At 38.4% G+C, this 18,008-nt stretch overlaps 1 protein-coding gene across 1 annotated transcript; it reads right to left on the bottom strand.

Annotated features, from left to right (window-relative positions):
• Positions 1-310: 310 nt before the first annotated feature.
• LOC140155463 (uncharacterized) lies at positions 311-11,763 on the bottom strand. The gene is made up of 5 exons (XM_072178327.1): positions 11,436-11,763; positions 8,130-8,336; positions 5,727-5,936; positions 5,124-5,279; positions 311-375 (listed from the first exon to the last, which is right to left on the bottom strand). Exons 1-5 carry the CDS (start codon positions 11,761-11,763, stop codon positions 311-313), a joined length of 966 nt encoding a protein of 321 aa, XP_072034428.1.
• Between the last annotated feature and the right edge of the window lie 6,245 nt (positions 11,764-18,008).

Below are 18,008 nucleotides of genomic sequence, written 5' to 3'. Positions count from 1 at the left end.
TAGTAACACAGGAAATACCACGGTAGTATGCATCCCACTCATCCGTTGCAAGGGAATATAAAGGACGAGCTCCTTCCCCACTCACCATATCCACTTGATATACTTGCACCTTTCCAAACCTTGTACCTATCGCTAGGTGATCAGCTGTTATCCAGTGTACACAGGAGACTTCATCCGCTTCGTCGCCTACTCTCTAAATTCCTAAGATTTAAAAATAAGTCTAAGAGACTTATTAGAAGGACAAAACTTTGAAAAGACTTAAAATTCAAATCTTTATTAGAGTAAAATTTAAATCCATTAGATTTGAATTTTAAGTCTTTTCAAAGTTTTGTCCTTCTAATAAGTCCATGGGATTTAGAGAGATCCAGTGCAAGCCTGTTGATGCAAAACATATAACAGGTCATACTGTTAATTTTAAAAGTACGAAGTTTAATTTATTATAACGCGGATGTGCAGTATTAAACACGAGGACTAGTCAAATTTATTAGCATTTTCTTATTTTATCTGAGTGGTGTGGTGGAAATGACATTAGTGTCACATCTGAGACTATTAATACTGAATAGTGCACAGCGCTATGTTGAACAAAGGGGAAGTCGTGCGATTTGTTTGTTAAAAGCAATTTCTCAATTGATTTCATTACATTGAAAGGTAAAGATTGAAATAAAACATGTTTCCATTTTTTTAAAGACCGTTTAGTGCCTAAAATCCAAGATGGCCGCCGTGATTGAAAATTTGCCATATTTTACTCATAAATTGCGCTTTAGTAGGGTACAGAATGGAAGTCCCATTCTAGGGTTGAGTACAAGAAGTTTTGAAGGTGTTTCTTTATAGATTTGAGGACACTGAATAAAATGAGAGGGGTCTGCACCATCGAAAAGTGTGGGGAACTCTTGGTAGAGGGCGTTTCTCAAAATGGCCGCCAAAATCCCTTAAAATCACCATAACTTGGTCAGAGAAGCACCCAGCAGCATGATTCTGATGACTATACCCATGTTTTCAGGATCAAGGAATCCAATAGAGTCATTTACAACAGCCTTTGACCTAAAATTTAGCCTTTATCTTATCTTATCAGTGGTTTATACGGCCTTATCCGGGGTTTACGATCCTTACCTGGTGCTAAGATACCTTAACCTTAGCATAACGCAGTCTAAACCCCAGATACGGTATCTAAACCCCAGATTAAGGGACATATAGATTCCAGATAAAGCAGTCCAAACCCCAAATAAGGTGCCTTAACCCTAAATAAGGAACATAAACCAATAAGGCATCTAAACCCCACGTAAGGTGCCTTAACTCTAGATAAGGATCGTTAACCCCCGATAAGGGTCGTAAACCCCAGATAAGGCACCTAAAGCCCAGATAGGGCGCCTTAACCCCCAGATAAGAGACGTAAACCCCAGATAAGAGACGTGAACTCCAGATAAGGCAGTTTCAACCCCAGATAAGGTACCTTAACACCAGATAAGGAACGTAAACACCAGATAAGGGATCTAAATCCCACATAAGGCATCTAAATCCCAGATAAGGCGCCTTAACTTCAGATCAGATGAGGGACGTAAACCTAGGATAACATAGTCTATGATAAGGCATTTAAACCCCATAAGGCTCCAAATAAGAGATGTAAACCATAAGGGATGTAAAACCCCCCAAAAGGGATGTAAACCATACATAAGGCAGTCTAAATATCCCAGATCCATTCTTTAGGCATCTAAACCCAGATTCTTCTTCTTTCATGTCCTGACATCAAACTGTACTTATCCACTGAGAAACACACTTTTGTGCCCGTTGAGAAAATTGCGCCAGATCGTCTGTCGTCACAGGATCTTCCAAAAGCGGGCATTTCAGCAGATGCTGCATCGTCTGTGGCTCTTGTCCACAATCACACATGGTCGGGCCACTGATGTATCCCCATTTGTGAAGGGTATCCTTGCAACGTCCAACACCGGTTCGGAGGCGGTTAAGGCATCTCCAGTTTGCCCAGACTTCGTTTGCTCCTGGAGGTAGTGATTCTGTGGGTTGAATCCCCATCTCAGTGGTGACTGCTTCAGATGAAAGCCTTTCTTTCCACATCTGGGTGCGAGCCTCTGATGATGTTGTTTGCAGAGGGAGGGTGCTTGTGGTGAAGCTTTTCCTTGACTTCAGCCGTCTGGTTGGTGGTGTGTGGTTGAAGAGGGGGTGTCTTACGTCCGTGGTCTGTTTACGGCATTCCTCTTTGCTTGCCACAGCTCTCCGGATGTCAGGTGGTGCGATACCTGCCAAGAGGTAGACCTTGTCCATGTTGGTAGGCCTTAGACATCCTGTGATGGAGCGGCAGCTTGCGTTGAGTGCAGAGTCTAGCTTCCTAGCATGTGATGATCTCTCCCAAGCAGGGCATGCGTATTCCGCGGTGGAGAAACTCAAAGCCAGTGCTGTTGATCTGATGGTATCTGGGCTAGCACCCCATCTGGTGTTGGCAAGTTTGCACAAGATGTTGTTGCGTGTGCTGACCTTGGCCTTGGTCTTCTCCACGTGGGCCTTGTAGGATAGGCATCGATCTAGTGTGACCCCCAGGTACACTGGGTTAGGGCAGAAAGGGAGCTTGGTACCAGACCAGGTGATGTTCAACTGTCGCTTGGCTCCCTTGTTGATAAGGTGGAAGGCACAGATAAGGCGCCTTAACCCCTGATAAGGGACGTAAACCCCAGATAAGGCAGTCTAAACTCCAGATAAGGCACCTCAACCCCAGATAAGAGATGTAAATATAGGATAATGCAGTCTAAACCCCAAATAAGCTGCCTTTAACCACTGATAAGGAATGTTAACTGGGGATAACACAGTCTAGACCCCAGAGAAGGCATCTAAACCCCAGATAAGGGACGTTAAGCTCCAGATAAGGCAGTTTAAAAAACCCAAATACGGCACCTTAAACCCTAGATAAGAAACACAAACCCCACTGATATAAGGCAGTATAAATCCCAGATAAGGCATCTAAACCCCAGATAAGGTGCCCTAACCCCAGATCAGGAACGTGGATCTAGGATAATGCAGTCTAAACCCCAGATAAGGTACCCTAACCCCCGATAAGGGACGTGAATCTAGGATAACGCAGTCTAAACCCCTAAACCCATTACACTGTTGTCAATGGCAAAATGGCTGATTTCGGGTGAAATTTTCTCAAATTTAGAACTCTCACCTGCTTTAATATAGTTAAACGCCACCAATATCAGGTGAAACTAGATGATTTAATGATCAAAAATGATCAAAAACTCAACATAGGTTGAAATGAAACTTTTCTTGTTTAAATGCACTGAACCGCAAACAAAATGGCATTGCGCCCTCGAAACTGAAAGATGCAATTAATTAGATAGGGCGAATATATGCTAAAAGGTGTCATATAATGAGAAAAATATACCATTTCGAAGCATCAAAACCCAAAATGTACTTTTTTGGCAATATAGCTTGGTCAATTACAGTGATTTTAAACAGTCTTTTCAGATGCCACGCAAACAAATAGTTCATCATTTCCATGCATCACCCAGGCCTATTAGTGGTGTATAACCAATGTACTAGTGCCATGAGTAGGCAGTTGTTTCTGATATGCCGTCCATCTTGGACCTGGCAAGGGGTCTGGTTATGTAAAACATTGTGCTTTTGGTTTAAAGACATAATTATACACTTGTAAACGTGATCATAAAAACAAACTCATGCATTTCTATACATTTAAGCAGCATATAAGCAACCATATTGGTCGCCATATTGAATAATAATCATTTCTAGAATATTAAAGTTATCTTTGAGTGCATGACACAATGCTAGTTCCAGTGTTTGAAATTTAGATTTTGAGCATACTTTGAGAGAGGTATATGGCTTTTTTTGCATGTGTCAGTCAGTTTTACAAGATTTTGGTGGCCATCTTGGATTTTACCACTTACCCTGAAATATTAAATCTTTCTTTGAGTGTCTGACACAAGGCTACATAGTTCCAGTGTTTGAAATTTACGTTTTTAGCATATTTTGAGAGCGATAATAGCTTTTTTTGCATGTGTCAGTCAGTTTTATAGGATTTTGGTGGCCATCTTGGATTTTACCACTTACCCCGAATTTTTCTTTGAGTGTCTGACACAAGGCTACATAGTTCCAGTGTTTGAAATTTACATTTTTAGCATATTTTGAGAGCGATAATAGCTTTTTTTGCATGTGTCAGTCAGTTTTATAGGATTTTGGCGGCCATCTTGGATTTTACCACTTACCCCGAAATATTTAATCTTTCTTTGAGTGTCTGACACAAGCCTACATAGTTCCAGTGTGTGAAATTTACATTTTTAGCATATTTTGAGAGTGATATATAGCTTTTTTTGCATGTGTCAGTCAGTTTTATAGGATTTTGGCGGCCATCTTGGATTTTACCACTTACCCCGAAATATTTAATCTTTCTTTGAGTGTCTGACACAAGCCTACATAGTTCCAGTGTGTGAAATTTACATTTTTAGCATATTTTGAGAGTGATATATAGCTTTTTTTGCATATGTCAGTCAGTTTTATAGGATTTTGGCGGCCATCTTGGTTTTTACCACTTCCCACGAAATAAAAAAATGGAAACATCTTTTTTCCCATTATTTACCCCCACAAGAGACAAAATCAAGTGAAAGTTTGCTTTTAACACCGAAATCACACGACTCGACATAGTGCTGAGCACTAGAAGGTATAATAGTCTCAGGTCACATACTGAATGCTTTTTCAACGGTATGCATATATAAATAACACAAATGAACGGTGTGCAACATGATATTTAAAGAATATTCTTGTGGTTACACGTTACATGACATATCTGACTAAAATATAATTGGTTTTAGGGTTTTAGAATATCAAAAATCCCGGTCAAAAATAAGGCCAGCTTATTAAATGAACTTGATAATTTCTTAATTAAGTAATTTATAATTTATCAAATATCAGATTCAACGTTTCTAACAGAAAATGATCGAATAAAACAAACAAGTCATACCGGTCTGTGTTATATTCAATCAATCAGTAATGATTTTCAAAATTAACGTTGTTTAATACTATCCTACAATCACGATGAAGATCACAAATCAACATGTGCCTCGAAACCAGTTTCCAAGACCATGCCACTGACTAATTCATACCTTGAAGAGTGTTGTTATCCTTGATACCACACTCTGATACGGTAAGATGATCTTCCATTTCCACTCCATTGTTTAATATAGTATCTAATTTAAACTTTGTCTTCACTTCGCTGATCGTCTGACTAGAACAGATTCTGCCTTGAGTTATCTTCTGGTCTATAAAAATGTAATAAGCGAGACGATTCGAACTAGGTGAGTGTATTCTTATAGACGGAAACTTGACTTTAATCGGGTTTTTAACATTTAACGTTTTTCTGGGGTTTTGGGTATATTACTGTCTTTCTGTACGGGTGCGAGTCATGGGTAATTACCAAGGACATGGAAAACAAGATCAATGCTTTTGCAACATCTTGCTACAGAATCATGTTAAACATCAAACGTGTGGATCCAAAAGCGCGAAACTTTTCGGTCAGATCAAATTTGGATGACCTACACCCAAAAGCGTCGGATTAAATGTTTTTGGTCTGAGCAACATCGGACTAGTATAATCGCACTTTAACTCTATGTACATGGTTGGGAAAGTATTCCATAAATATTAGAAGCAAATGAACGTATGTTTCATGGTCATAGAAAAAGATTAAAAAACAGTGTAAATTAATTTACCTTTGTATATATTCAGCTGCATTGAAAACTCTATTAGAAGTTTGGTTTCGTCTGTATGACTCATCTGCCGATAGTCACCGTCCGTGATGGTTGAATCGTATGTCAATTGTGATTCTGACGGAATATCTAAAATTCCTCTCCTGAGCATAGCTTTCAAGTCCTTTAGAGTGTGACTGGGGCATACTCTAACCGTCCTAGGCATATTGTTACCTGAATTGTACGAAAATATATAATAGCATACTGATTATCCAATCAAATATGCTATTAAAAAAATACAACTGAATGCATACGAGACCAATATCATTATAATTTACATTACACGAAATGTACTGTAGTTCATCGCTAGTATAATGGTATTCAAATCTAACATGAAGTTACAATGGCATAAGCATGGCCGTCAATCCAGGGGGATATGGGGCGTGTCCCCACACCTTTCAGCAAAATGAACCATTTTTTGTTCTTTTCAACCACTTTTTGACAATTCGGACCACATTTCAGCCGGATTGGCGCTAATGGGCATTAGGCGGCATTTACTTGGTCTACGTCATCGTCAGGTTTCTAGATTTCTTGTCCTGAATTCCCGTTGAGTGCGCAAATCGAAAACATTGTGGCATCAATTACAATACCATTGACGTCAATGGTATTGTAATTGATTACGATGCCACAACAAAATATTAAAGTCGACCTGTTCCATTTTAAATTCGGTTGCAAAGTTGTCTACGGGGTTCTTGCACAAAATTCTACCTCAACCGTTCATATTTGTTTCTATACTACTAGTAATCAACTACTGTTAATGGCAGCGCTTTTCAAAGTTCATAATGCCGAACTTTGGCATGTTTTTCCACCATGGTGGGATAATTCTGAATTGACACTTAATTTGGGTGTACTTTGTCTTGGGTCCTATCTCTATCATGGAAGGTTTGCTATATCTTTCTAAATATATGATTGTTTGGTCTAGATTTGGGTTTTAGCGTTTCATATTTGAAAGAACTGATGTTTAATTGCAACATTTCGAAACCACAAACCAAAACTGGGTGCTATGATGTACAAGATTGGGCTACGAGTATGCATTTTACCAAGTTAGCAATAGGTAATTGCTTCATTTTGCATATGCATGACTTTCTTTATTATACTCAAAATCGGATTTTATTATACATGTTATAAGGAAGTTGTTTACGTGCATATAGGCTCCTTCACAGCCGGTTTCTGTCGTGTATGTTTGCGAGTGAGCCACAAGCAGACTGGGTTGCCAGGGACTACAGGACAAAATACCTGTTTCTGACTAACTATTAGCAAGGTCTGGATTTGGCACCCTACCAGCTATACTGATAATGGTTAATTGGTAATCTGACAATAAACACTTATTTTGTAAACAGATTATACTCTGTGATTATTTATGGATGGAAACTTAGGAAATTGCTGTTAATGGAATAATTGACATGATATTAAACGTACATTTTGTTTTGTCAACGATAAAAATCCATTCACAAATAAGGTTTTTAGGAACCATTTGACATTAAATATTTTGAACAATTGCTCTATGAAAAATGATATAAATGCACCCCTGCTGATCCAGGCTACTGATAAGATGTCAATCACTAATTCAACAATTATAATGAGCAATTATCTAACCAGACAGGAACCAAGCTGGGTACAATGGTGTTGTCTTTTTAAAGACATTTCTTGTTTGGTTTCAATCATTTCAAAGCTGAATTAGAAAAACAGTGGCGTAGCTAGGGTTGTGGCGCCCGGGGCAAGGATGCATAATTGTGCCCCTAGATCCCCAATTCTTGAAACAATTGCGCGCGGAGTGAGCAAAATGTTTTACTTTTACCGCTTGGTGGGGGCGCAGAATCGATTTTTTTTATAAACCATCATTTCGGCGGTGCCCCCTCCGTGCCCCCTCGCCACGCCACTATAGTAAAATGAAACAAAAACAAAATGAACAAAGCAATCTACAGAGGTGTCCCTAAAATAGCTTAATTTGTTAAGCTATTAAAACCCTCAAACCCTCCCACTGTTATTGCCTGTAATCTAGTTTCAATACTTTTTACTATTTGTCAGTTGTTGCAGACGCAGGAAAATGAAACAGAGATTTAGTTAATTGGAATAGCAAATCTGTGGAGATATCTAACAAGACGGCATCAGGAAACCAATGTGAAGTGACCTTGATTTACTGTTTGGTCAATTAAGATGATTTGTACTTGGGATAAGTGTCAATATAATTCTGGTCTCATTTGTAGGTGACCAATGTATAATGAGGCATATTTATTACGAAGCTGCCTTATACAGAAATGAAGTAATAAGAGTTGAAACATAATTTTGTTAGTGACACTCATATTACCAAACTTTATAACTATCATCATAAAAACCTAAAAGAAAGAAATATATGTGTGATTTTACCTTCTACATCCAAACATTTCAGAATCATGTCCCGCTCCAATTCAGCACGGAGTTCAGCTCCATTTTCAATACGGTATGTACGAATGGCATCATGGTCCTCTAACCAGAGAGCGTCATAAAACAACTGTGTATCAGGTGGAATCCCAGCTTTGGTCCGAATTGTCGCAATGGTATCGTTAGAAAATGCGTCGACTTGTACATATTCACCTAATGCAAATAAAATAATGACAGTTACGTGTTAATTGTGTCTGGTGGAATATAAAAATCATCCTCTTCGCGAGAAAAGTATTTAATGAGTTCAAAATGAATTTACGTGTCTATATCAAATAAATAATAACATTTCCCCAACATACATGATTCCAAATTTTCAATTATTTCAACATGATGCCAATGCTTTATAGTGTCTGAGCCAGGTAGGTTGGGAAGCATTAGCGCCAATCCGGCTTGAAATGTGTTGGGGACAACCGGTCAAAATGGTTAAAAAGTGGCTGAAAAGAACAAAAAATTGGTCATTTTGCCGAAAGGTGAGGGGCACACGCCCCTTTCCCTTCGGGATTGACGCCCATGTTGGGAGGTACCACTTAAGGAGACAAAGCTGCACTGTTATAGTGTTCCATAGGTATTCTACACAGAAATGTGTGATACCAATTGAACCGAAGTAGTTTTGGCGGGAAAATGTCACCGAACTTTGTGCAGATTCAAAGTTCAAACTTGTTCAAATTGTTTTACAACCCATACCTCTAGTCATACGAATTCAAATTCAGAAAAAGTAGTTTAACCTACATAAGTCAAAAGTCAAATTTTTGGCTCCATCAGGGTCTAAAGATCAAAATCAGTGTTTCAAATTTTGACCCAAAAAAATAGGATGTTTCATAACCTAGGTACCCAGCAAACACAAAAATGTTCTTGAAATGTTTATTCAAAACGTTTTAATAACATTTAAATGTCGGGTTATATAAAGATCACCAATACATTTAACAACATTATTGCACACTATTTTGGGCAAACAGTTTGGCAAAATATTTTGTCCATAGTTAAATAACGTTCTGTTAGAATGTTTTGCATCAAGTTTTCAAAAATATTCTATGAAAATGTTATCTAAACGTTTTCATACCCTTCATATAGGGCCCTAACCCGACATTTAATTGTGTGTATGCATCAAATTATATCAAGAGCAATAGACTAGACAATATGAGACTTTCTGCTTTACCTAGGTAACAAAACATCCTAGATCTTTAATTGAATTATTATATCAAAACGTAGCATTTTGTCAAAATTGGACAAGTTCAGGCAAGCTAGACGTAAGAAACATTTGAAAAAAAGAAGATAATGTGACATTTTTGGCGGCTATATGAATATGGGGGGATGGCCCAAAACGACATGGGGACGCATGTATATTAATTATATTCAACTACCAAAGATAAAGCATAGATATGCCAGTAGTATAAGACGTCCCCCTAGAGCCCGGGGTGCAGGGGTGCAAGAGGTGCACCGGAAGTGACGTCACGTGACCTTTGACCACGGAAGTGACGTCACGTGACCTTTGACCCGGAAGTGACGTCACGTGACACCACGATATGAATATTCATGAGATGGGCGTGGTTAATTAGCATATGAATATTCATGAGATGGGTGTGGCTAATTAGCATATATGAATATTCATGAAGTGGATATGGCTAGTTTGCACGAAATGAATATTCATGAGATGGGCGTGGCTAATTAGCGTATATGAATATTCATGAAGTGGGCGTGGCGAAAAATTCACAATGTCACGATATGAATATTAATGAGACGAAATTGAAATATTCACTTTTATTTAATACATTTTAATTTATTTTATTTGAAATAATTCATTTCATTTGAATTAATCTTTTTATTTCATTTCAATTTATTTCATTTGAATTCATTCATTTCATTTGAATTAATCTTTTTTTTTATTTGAATTAATTAAATCAACATAAATTAAATTCAACTTTACCATACAATATAAAAATGTACTCCATAAAAAATGTCTTGTAATAAAGAATTGGAATCTAAATACGGTAGGCATAAAATTAAAGCGAGTTAAATCTACTAAAACAAAAAAACGAAATATAGGCCTGATAAATTAGAAAAATCAAGTTAAAATGAATGAATAAATTAAATAAAATTTTAATATCAGCCTCTTATGCTTATTAAGTTACTATAACTCGACCTTGACTGTTAATATATATTAATTCCTGAACAGTTTCCTTTCTACCTCTTGTATGTACAGAGTGACCTTGATCATTACGTAACTCCAACAAGTTTAAATTTACAAAACACAGATTTCGAGTTCAAGTTTACGCGGCACATAAATACAATACTATAGGCTAATTTATAACACAAGAAAATTGTTATTTCTTAATTAATAATAAACATGTTTGAAATAACAATACAATTTTAGTAGAATTTTTTATTTGTACACTAGTGTACAGAATGACCTTGACCATGATTACGTAACACCGAGGAAGTTTTAACTGTACAACACTCAGATTTTCAAATTCACACGTCACACAAAAGTCATATACACCGTTTGTCTCCCCATCTCGTCGAAATCGATCTGGTCAAAAGCCTCCATTATTGTAGCCATCAAGTATTCCATATCTAAATCCACTTCCTTGTAAGCAATGTCTTCGTCGCGATTCTATAAACTCGTCGCCGATTATAAAGTTTGAGAAATCCTCTTCGATACACTCGTCCCAAGCATCGCGATGCGTAGAGTTCATTTTATCACGAGTAGTGTTATCAAGCTTTATGATCATACGAGGGCTCATACGTTAATACGACCGAGTTTCTTGGCAATTATCAACTAAGAGTCAGGTTGGTTGTGTCGGAAAATGCATCAACTGGGTCGGAAGTAGTGAAATGAGTAAATGAGCGGTGAAATGCGTCGATTGCGTAATAAAATGCGTCAATCACGTAACGAAATGCGTAACGCGAAAGCTTATATAAGCGGGTTTTAGCGGTTTTTTTTTTCATTATGATTAATGACGAGGCGACTTGGTACTATTTTTTATTTTTTTTTTTTATTTCGTTTCTCCATTTTTCATGCCGTTAAAAGTACGCGAACATTTAATCTTCGCTGTCTTCATCCATCGCATCATCCTCGACGTTCTCCTTGTCCGCATCGTACTGGAACAGCCCGTCAAATTTGGATCGATGCTTGGCCATCGTTCTCTTCACGGCTCGGTCCACTTCGACCCCTTTGTCCATTTTTTCCTCGAGATCGTCCGTGATTCCGCAGAAACGTCCGGTACTGGTCGAAAAAGTCGCGTTTTACGGCACAAACGGTCTTCAGGTAGGCTTTTTCCATCGCCATCTCCGGGTCCATGCCATCGTCGACGTATTTTTCGTATTTTTCCCTCCTCATATCATCCGTAGCTTCTTTAGCTCCCTCGTACCATTCCCGATAAGCCTCGTTATCTTCCAAGTCGTCGCCGGACTCTCGGTCCGAGACCTCATCCTCGATTTCCGAGTCGGAATCCTCTTCCTCCTCGTCTTCATCATCCTCTTCATCTTCTGGGTGTACGTTTCGCTCGTGTCTCTCGAGATCGTACTTGCGCGAGAATGCCCTGTCGCACAGGGAACAAGCGTGAGGTTTATAGGCATTCATGTCGACTCTTTGAAGGTTAAGATGGAAATGACTAAAAGGTGAAATAACCCGCTTATATAAGCTTTTGCGTCACGCATTTCGTTACGCGATTGACGCACTTTATTACGCAATTGACGCATCTTGTTACGTAATCGACGCATTTCGTTATCCAATCGACGTATTGGACGCATTTACCCGCGCAATTGACGCAAACAACTCGGTTTCCGACGCAAACGATGTCATAAGGTAGTCTTGGCATTCTGGTCTATTCTCTCTCTGGACACTGAAGGGAAAACATGGGTTTCAACTCTACGCGTCGCAACGCTTGGGACGAGTACGTCAGAGAGGAACAGCGGCAGCAACTCCACGATTTCCTGAACTTTATAATCGGCGACGAGTTGGAACGCGCCGTGATGAATCGCGACGAAGACGTCGTCTACGAGGAAGAGGCTTTGGATTCGGAATACGTGTTGGCTATATTCACGGAGGTGGCCAGTTTGCGACGGTTCGACCTTAATTTGATCGATTTTGACGCGACCGTCGCCGAACTTCGAGAGAAATGGCGAGACATACGGTATCGAGACGGTGACGGTCATATGGACGCTCCGGCGTTAATGCGCGCCATGCACGCCGGTTTCTATTCGACGGAATTCTTCACGAAAGCGGAGGTGGTAAATCTCGCTCGGTTGAGAGTGGACCGTGGGTTGGATGAATTTCGTTCATAAATATAAGATTTGTTTTGTTTATTTAAATACGACATGAATTGAGTTGAAATGAAGTGAACTAAATTAAAATGAAATAAATTACATTGAAATAAAATGAATTCAAATGAATTAAAATTATATAAATGAATTGGATGAAATAAATAAACGTGAAATAAACTAAAAGTGACTCTTTATTTAGCATATTTAAATTCCGTCTCATTAATATTCATATCGTGACATTATGAATATTCATATATGCAAATTAGTCACACCCACTTCATGAATATTCATATATGCTAATTAGTCACACCCACTTCATGAATATTCATATATGGTAATTAGCCACGCCCATCTCATGAATATTCATATGTGCTAATTAGCCACGCCCATCTCATGAATATTCATATTCTAATTAGTCACGCCTATCTCATGAATATTCATATATGCTAATTAGCCACGCCCATTTCATGAATATTCATATCGTGGTGTCACGTGACGTCATTTCCGGGTCAAAGGTCACGTGACGTCACTTCCGGGTCAAAGGTCACGTGACGTCACTTCCGGGGTCAAAGGTCACGTGACGTCACTTCCGGTGCACCTCTAGCACCCCTGCACCCCGGGCTCTAGGGGGACGTCTTATACTACTTATGCCCGATAAATGATGATGTAGACACATTTCAGAAACTATAGCAGTGTTGATATGCCATAACATGTATAAGTTTTATACATGCTTGAAGGTACATGTAAAAAGGTTGTTATTATATCAGAACCAATTCGTGGAATGTTACGGATAATAGATGATACAGGTGCGTGGTAGCAAGCCTATATTGTAATCATTCCATGAACTAAGACTGAAAAGATAAGGTAGCAGGACCGGTTTCGTTCCTCGGATAAGTGGGAACTCATTAGTCGGGCTCTCATTCACGCGCGGATGGGAAATAGTGTTCACTTTATGTTTGATACGGTTTCTAGACTGAAATTTTGCGTAGAACACGCTCCCGTAGTCCACTTTAATTAAAAATGTGCCCAAAGTGCTTTTTCCGGGGGGTGCCCCTACAATGGGGGTCAAAATTACTAAAAATGTATTCTAAGGCCAATGGTGGTGATTTTGGTGTCTAAATATATGTTTATGGACACGAAAAAGTCATTATGACAGTTTACGAAATCCAAAATGGCTTCCTTATGGTCCAAAATTCAAAATGGCGGCCAAAATGGTGAATTTTAGCCAAACTTATTTGAACGGCTTTATCAGGCCGATGGTGGTGATTTGAGTGTCTATGAATATGACTGTGGACATGAAAAAGTTATTTACATAGTTTATCAAAATCCAAAATGGCTGCCTTATACAAAAAAAATTCAAAATGGCCGCCAAAATGCCGAAAATTATTCTAACTTATTTGAACGGCGCTCTCGGTCCGATGGTCGTGATTTGGGTGTAGGTATATGTTTGCGGACATGAAACAGTCATTTATATTGCTTATAAAAATCCAAAATGGCTGCCCTATGCCCAAAAATTCAAAATGGCGGTCAAAATGTCGAATATTAGTCTATATCATTTGAACGGCATTCTCAGGCCGCTGGTGGTGATTTTGGTGTCCAGTTATATGTTTGGGGACATGACAAAGTCATTCAGCTAGTTTACAAAATCCAAAAATGTTGCCCTATGGTTCAAAATTCAAAATGGCGGCTAAAATAGTGAATTTTAGTAAAATTACTTGAAAGATATTCTTAGGCTGATGGTAGCGATATTGGTGTCTAGGTATATGTTTATGACATATAGGCCCCTATAGTGTACATGACCACGGCAAGTCATTTAGATACTTGATGAAATCTAGAATGGCTGCCCTATGCTAAAAAATCAAATGGTGGCCAAAATTGCAAATTTTATATTGATTTTATCTAATTATCATTATAGACACCCCAGCTCTTGGGACTTAAATTTTGTTTTAAATCTAAAGTCGCCGTGTTACAATAATAATCACTTATAAATGGAACATAGATGCCCAAAATATTCAAAATGGCGTCATTAAACCAAATGTTAATACTAACTAACACTATAAGGATCACATTTGATGTCCATTGATCTATTATGATTTTAAAAGGTAGTCCAAAGACGATTGAAAATGTTGTATATCCCGTAAAATGTAAACTAGTTCTATCTCTAAACCTGGGCACTTGAAGACCTTGGCGGCCATAATATGAAACATCATATTATGGAAATCATTATAACGCAATAAGTAAAGTGATAAACCCTAGAACTAAGCAGGGAGTTGTACCACCCCAAAGGTTTTTCATCCGCCATAAAAAAACACGCGTATTTACGTCCAAACGACTTAAGTTAATCGTAGATCCATCCATTGCGCTCATTTTAGTGATAAAATGTTTGCCCAAGCATCTTACCCGGGAGTAGGACCGACCATCAAAGATGGCCATGGGGTGGGGGAGGTGAGGCCCATCATGATTTTCATTTCACTCTTGTAAAATTATTCCAAGATATATTGACTTTTTATTTGTTAATTAGGTTGAAATAGTCATTTCCTTTTATATTTATGAGCAGAATTCGGTGAAAATCGCACTTTAGATTTAAAATCGTAGATTTTTTTGGCCGAATCTATTTTTACAAGGGTGTGCTCACATTATGACGTCATAGCGATATTATGACTGAGGAATGTGGACTTTTTTGGAATCACTGGAGAGAGTAGACCTATAGCTATACTTTGGTACCAAATATAACGGCATATGACGTTTGTAATTGAAAATTAGGGGGGTTGCAACACCCCACCCCTTTGTAGTCCGTGTTACAAAATATGGCTCAGTAGTTCTAGGGTTAAACTTACACACGTTTCCACTTTTGATCTGTTATGAGTGAAATTAATGTGCTAAAAGTGGCAACTATAAATTTGTTTATCATCTATCCTTGCTCAATGGATACTCGCCTTTATCAGAAGGATATCAGGTCTTGGTCAATATTATTACCAAACAAGCGAATGTGATGGCTTTCTTACAGCTTCTAACAAATCCAGCTTTCGCCGTTACCTATTGACTCCAAGGAACAGTCGCTATATACAATCATGGTGATAGCGGCAAGAGGAAGAAACGCCTAAAAGTTCACTCCCTAGCAAAGGCTTCTTGACCATGCAGAAAATCCACGAAATGTCATATCCTGCGAGTAATATTCGTCGCAAATGGCATTGTTAACTGCTTTTATGATTTGTATAAACAGCAGACATATCCTCTCAACTACGGCATCCCTGGACTCATTTTAACTCATAACAAATCAAAAGTGGAAACATGTGTACGTTTAACACTAGAACTGGGAACCTGGGGACCAAGGGAGACCAGTGCCAGTGCATTGATTGGTCACTCCAGGTTAAATAAATGCCCCTAATTTTCAATTGTATTTGGTACCAATGTATAGCTATGGGTCTTTGTCTATCCAGTGATACCAAAAGAAGTACAAACATTCCCCACATAATATCGCTATGACGTCATAATGTGAGCACATCCTTGCAAAATTGAATATATGAATGCACAACCCACCCAAGTCCATACTTTGGCCAAATTGAGTTAAGCATGGACAATGGTTGCTTATACATTGGCCTATCATATGTATAAAAGTTGAACCCAAATCAACCCTTTACGTGGGTCTATTAGCATGTGAAATCCAAAATGGCCTATACCCGGCATGTATGATACACATTTGTTTTTTAGTTTTCTCAAAATCACTTTCGATGGACTTGTGTGGGTTTTGTATTCATGTATTCAATTCTGGTTATTTACAAAAGTATAGGCAAAATTGATCTTCTTCCAAAAATTCTACGAACATGCGATTTTCACCGAATTGTCTCATAAATATAAAAGAAAATGACTATTTCAACCTAACTAACAAGTAAAAAGTCAATATATCTTGGAATAATTTTACAAGAGTGAAATGAAACTGTATTTACTGTAGAAACCTATGGTGGGCCTCACCCCCCCCCCCCCCCTCTATGATCAATCATCTTTGATGGTCGGACATACCCCGGGTAAGGTGCTGGGGTAAAAATTGTATCACTTAAAAGAGCGTACATGATGGATCTACGATTAGTTTAAGTCGTTTGGGCGTAAAGACGCGTGTTGTTTTTTTATATATGGCGGATGGAAAACCTTAGGGGTGGTACATGCAACCTCCTACGTAGTTCTAGGGTTAATCACTTTCCTTAATTGCGTTATAATGATTATTATGTTTCTTATTATGGCCGATCTTCAAATACCCCAGTTTAAAGATAGAAATCGCTTACCTTTTACGGGATATACAACAGTTGGCCACCTTTTTAAATCATAATAGATCAAATGTTATTATTTGGTTAATGGCGCCATTTTGAATAATTTGGGCATCTATGTACCAATTACAAGTGATTATATTGTGACACGGCGACCTTAGATTTAAAACAAAAATAAGTCCCAAGAGCTGGGGTGTCTATATGATAATTAGATAAAATCAATATAAAATTTGCAATTTTGACCACCACTTGAATTTTTTAGCATAGGGCAGCCATTTAAGATTTCATCATCTAAATGACTTGGTCATGTACACTATAGGGGCCTATATGTCAGAAACATATACCTAGACACCAATATCGCTACCATCGGCCTAAGAATATCTTTCAAGTAATTTTTACTAAAATTCACTATTTTAGCCGCCATTTTGAATTCTGGACCATAGGGCAACTTTTTTGGATTTTGTAAACTAGCTGAATGACTTTGTCATGTCCCCTAACATATAACTGGACACCAAAATCACCACCATCGGCCTGAGAATGGCGTTCAAATGATATAGACTAATATTCGACATTTTGACCGCCATTTTGAATTTTTGGGCATAGGGCAGCCATTTTGGATTTTTATAAGCAATATAAATGACTGTTTTATGTCCGCAAACATATACCTACACCCAAATCACGACCATCGGACCGAGAGCGCCGTTCAAATAAGTCCATAAACATATATTTAGACACCAAAATCACCACCATTGGCCTTAGAATACATTTTTAGTAATTTTGACCCCCATTGTGGGGGCACCCCCGGAAAAAGCACTTTGGGCACATTTTTAATTAAAGTGGACTACGGGAGCGTGTTCTACGCAAAATTTCAGTCTAGAAACCGTATCAAACATAAAGTGAACACTATTTCCCATCCGCGCGTGAATGAGAGCCCGACTACATCAGCTGCAGGGGAGGGAGAAAGTATGGAGTGATATAACATCGTGCTAGATAACGCTGTTAATTCTGTGAACATGTATGATCTGGTATATAAGTGATACTGATAACTTTATAGCAGACATACCATATTGCTAACCGCTACGTGGCATCGGTTTGACATAGCTACAAGTGCGGGGTTTTAACACCATCATTTTTTAGCTTAGCTATTTTAGTATATCGACTCAAGACAAAAAGCACGATTTTCCTGACTTTATCGTTATCGTGGTTGAAGATTATTAGAAGACGCAAGTTGACACTTACCCTGAAGATTCTTCACCGATAGCTTCACGCTCCTATTAAGATCCAATTGTGTATTGCTGTC

This window comes from Amphiura filiformis, chromosome 1 (genome assembly GCF_039555335.1).
Source record: "Amphiura filiformis chromosome 1, Afil_fr2py, whole genome shotgun sequence".
NCBI lineage: Eukaryota > Metazoa > Echinodermata > Ophiuroidea > Amphilepidida > Amphiuridae > Amphiura > Amphiura filiformis.
This window is presented reverse-complemented; position numbering and strand designations above follow the sequence as displayed.

Bases quoted from the DNA above. Each gene is read 5' to 3' on its own strand.
- LOC140155463 (XM_072178327.1), bottom strand. From the start codon at position 11,763: ATGAATGCCTATAAACCTCACGCTTGTTCCCTGTGCGACAGGGCATTC. The intron at 8,337-11,435 runs GTGCCGTAAAAC...TATTTGCATTAG, and splicing joins AGCCTACCTGAAGACCGTTT to GTGAATATGTACAAGTCGAC. The intron at 5,937-8,129 runs GTAAAATCACAC...CGTACAATTCAG, and splicing joins GAAATGTTTGGATGTAGAAG to GTAACAATATGCCTAGGACG.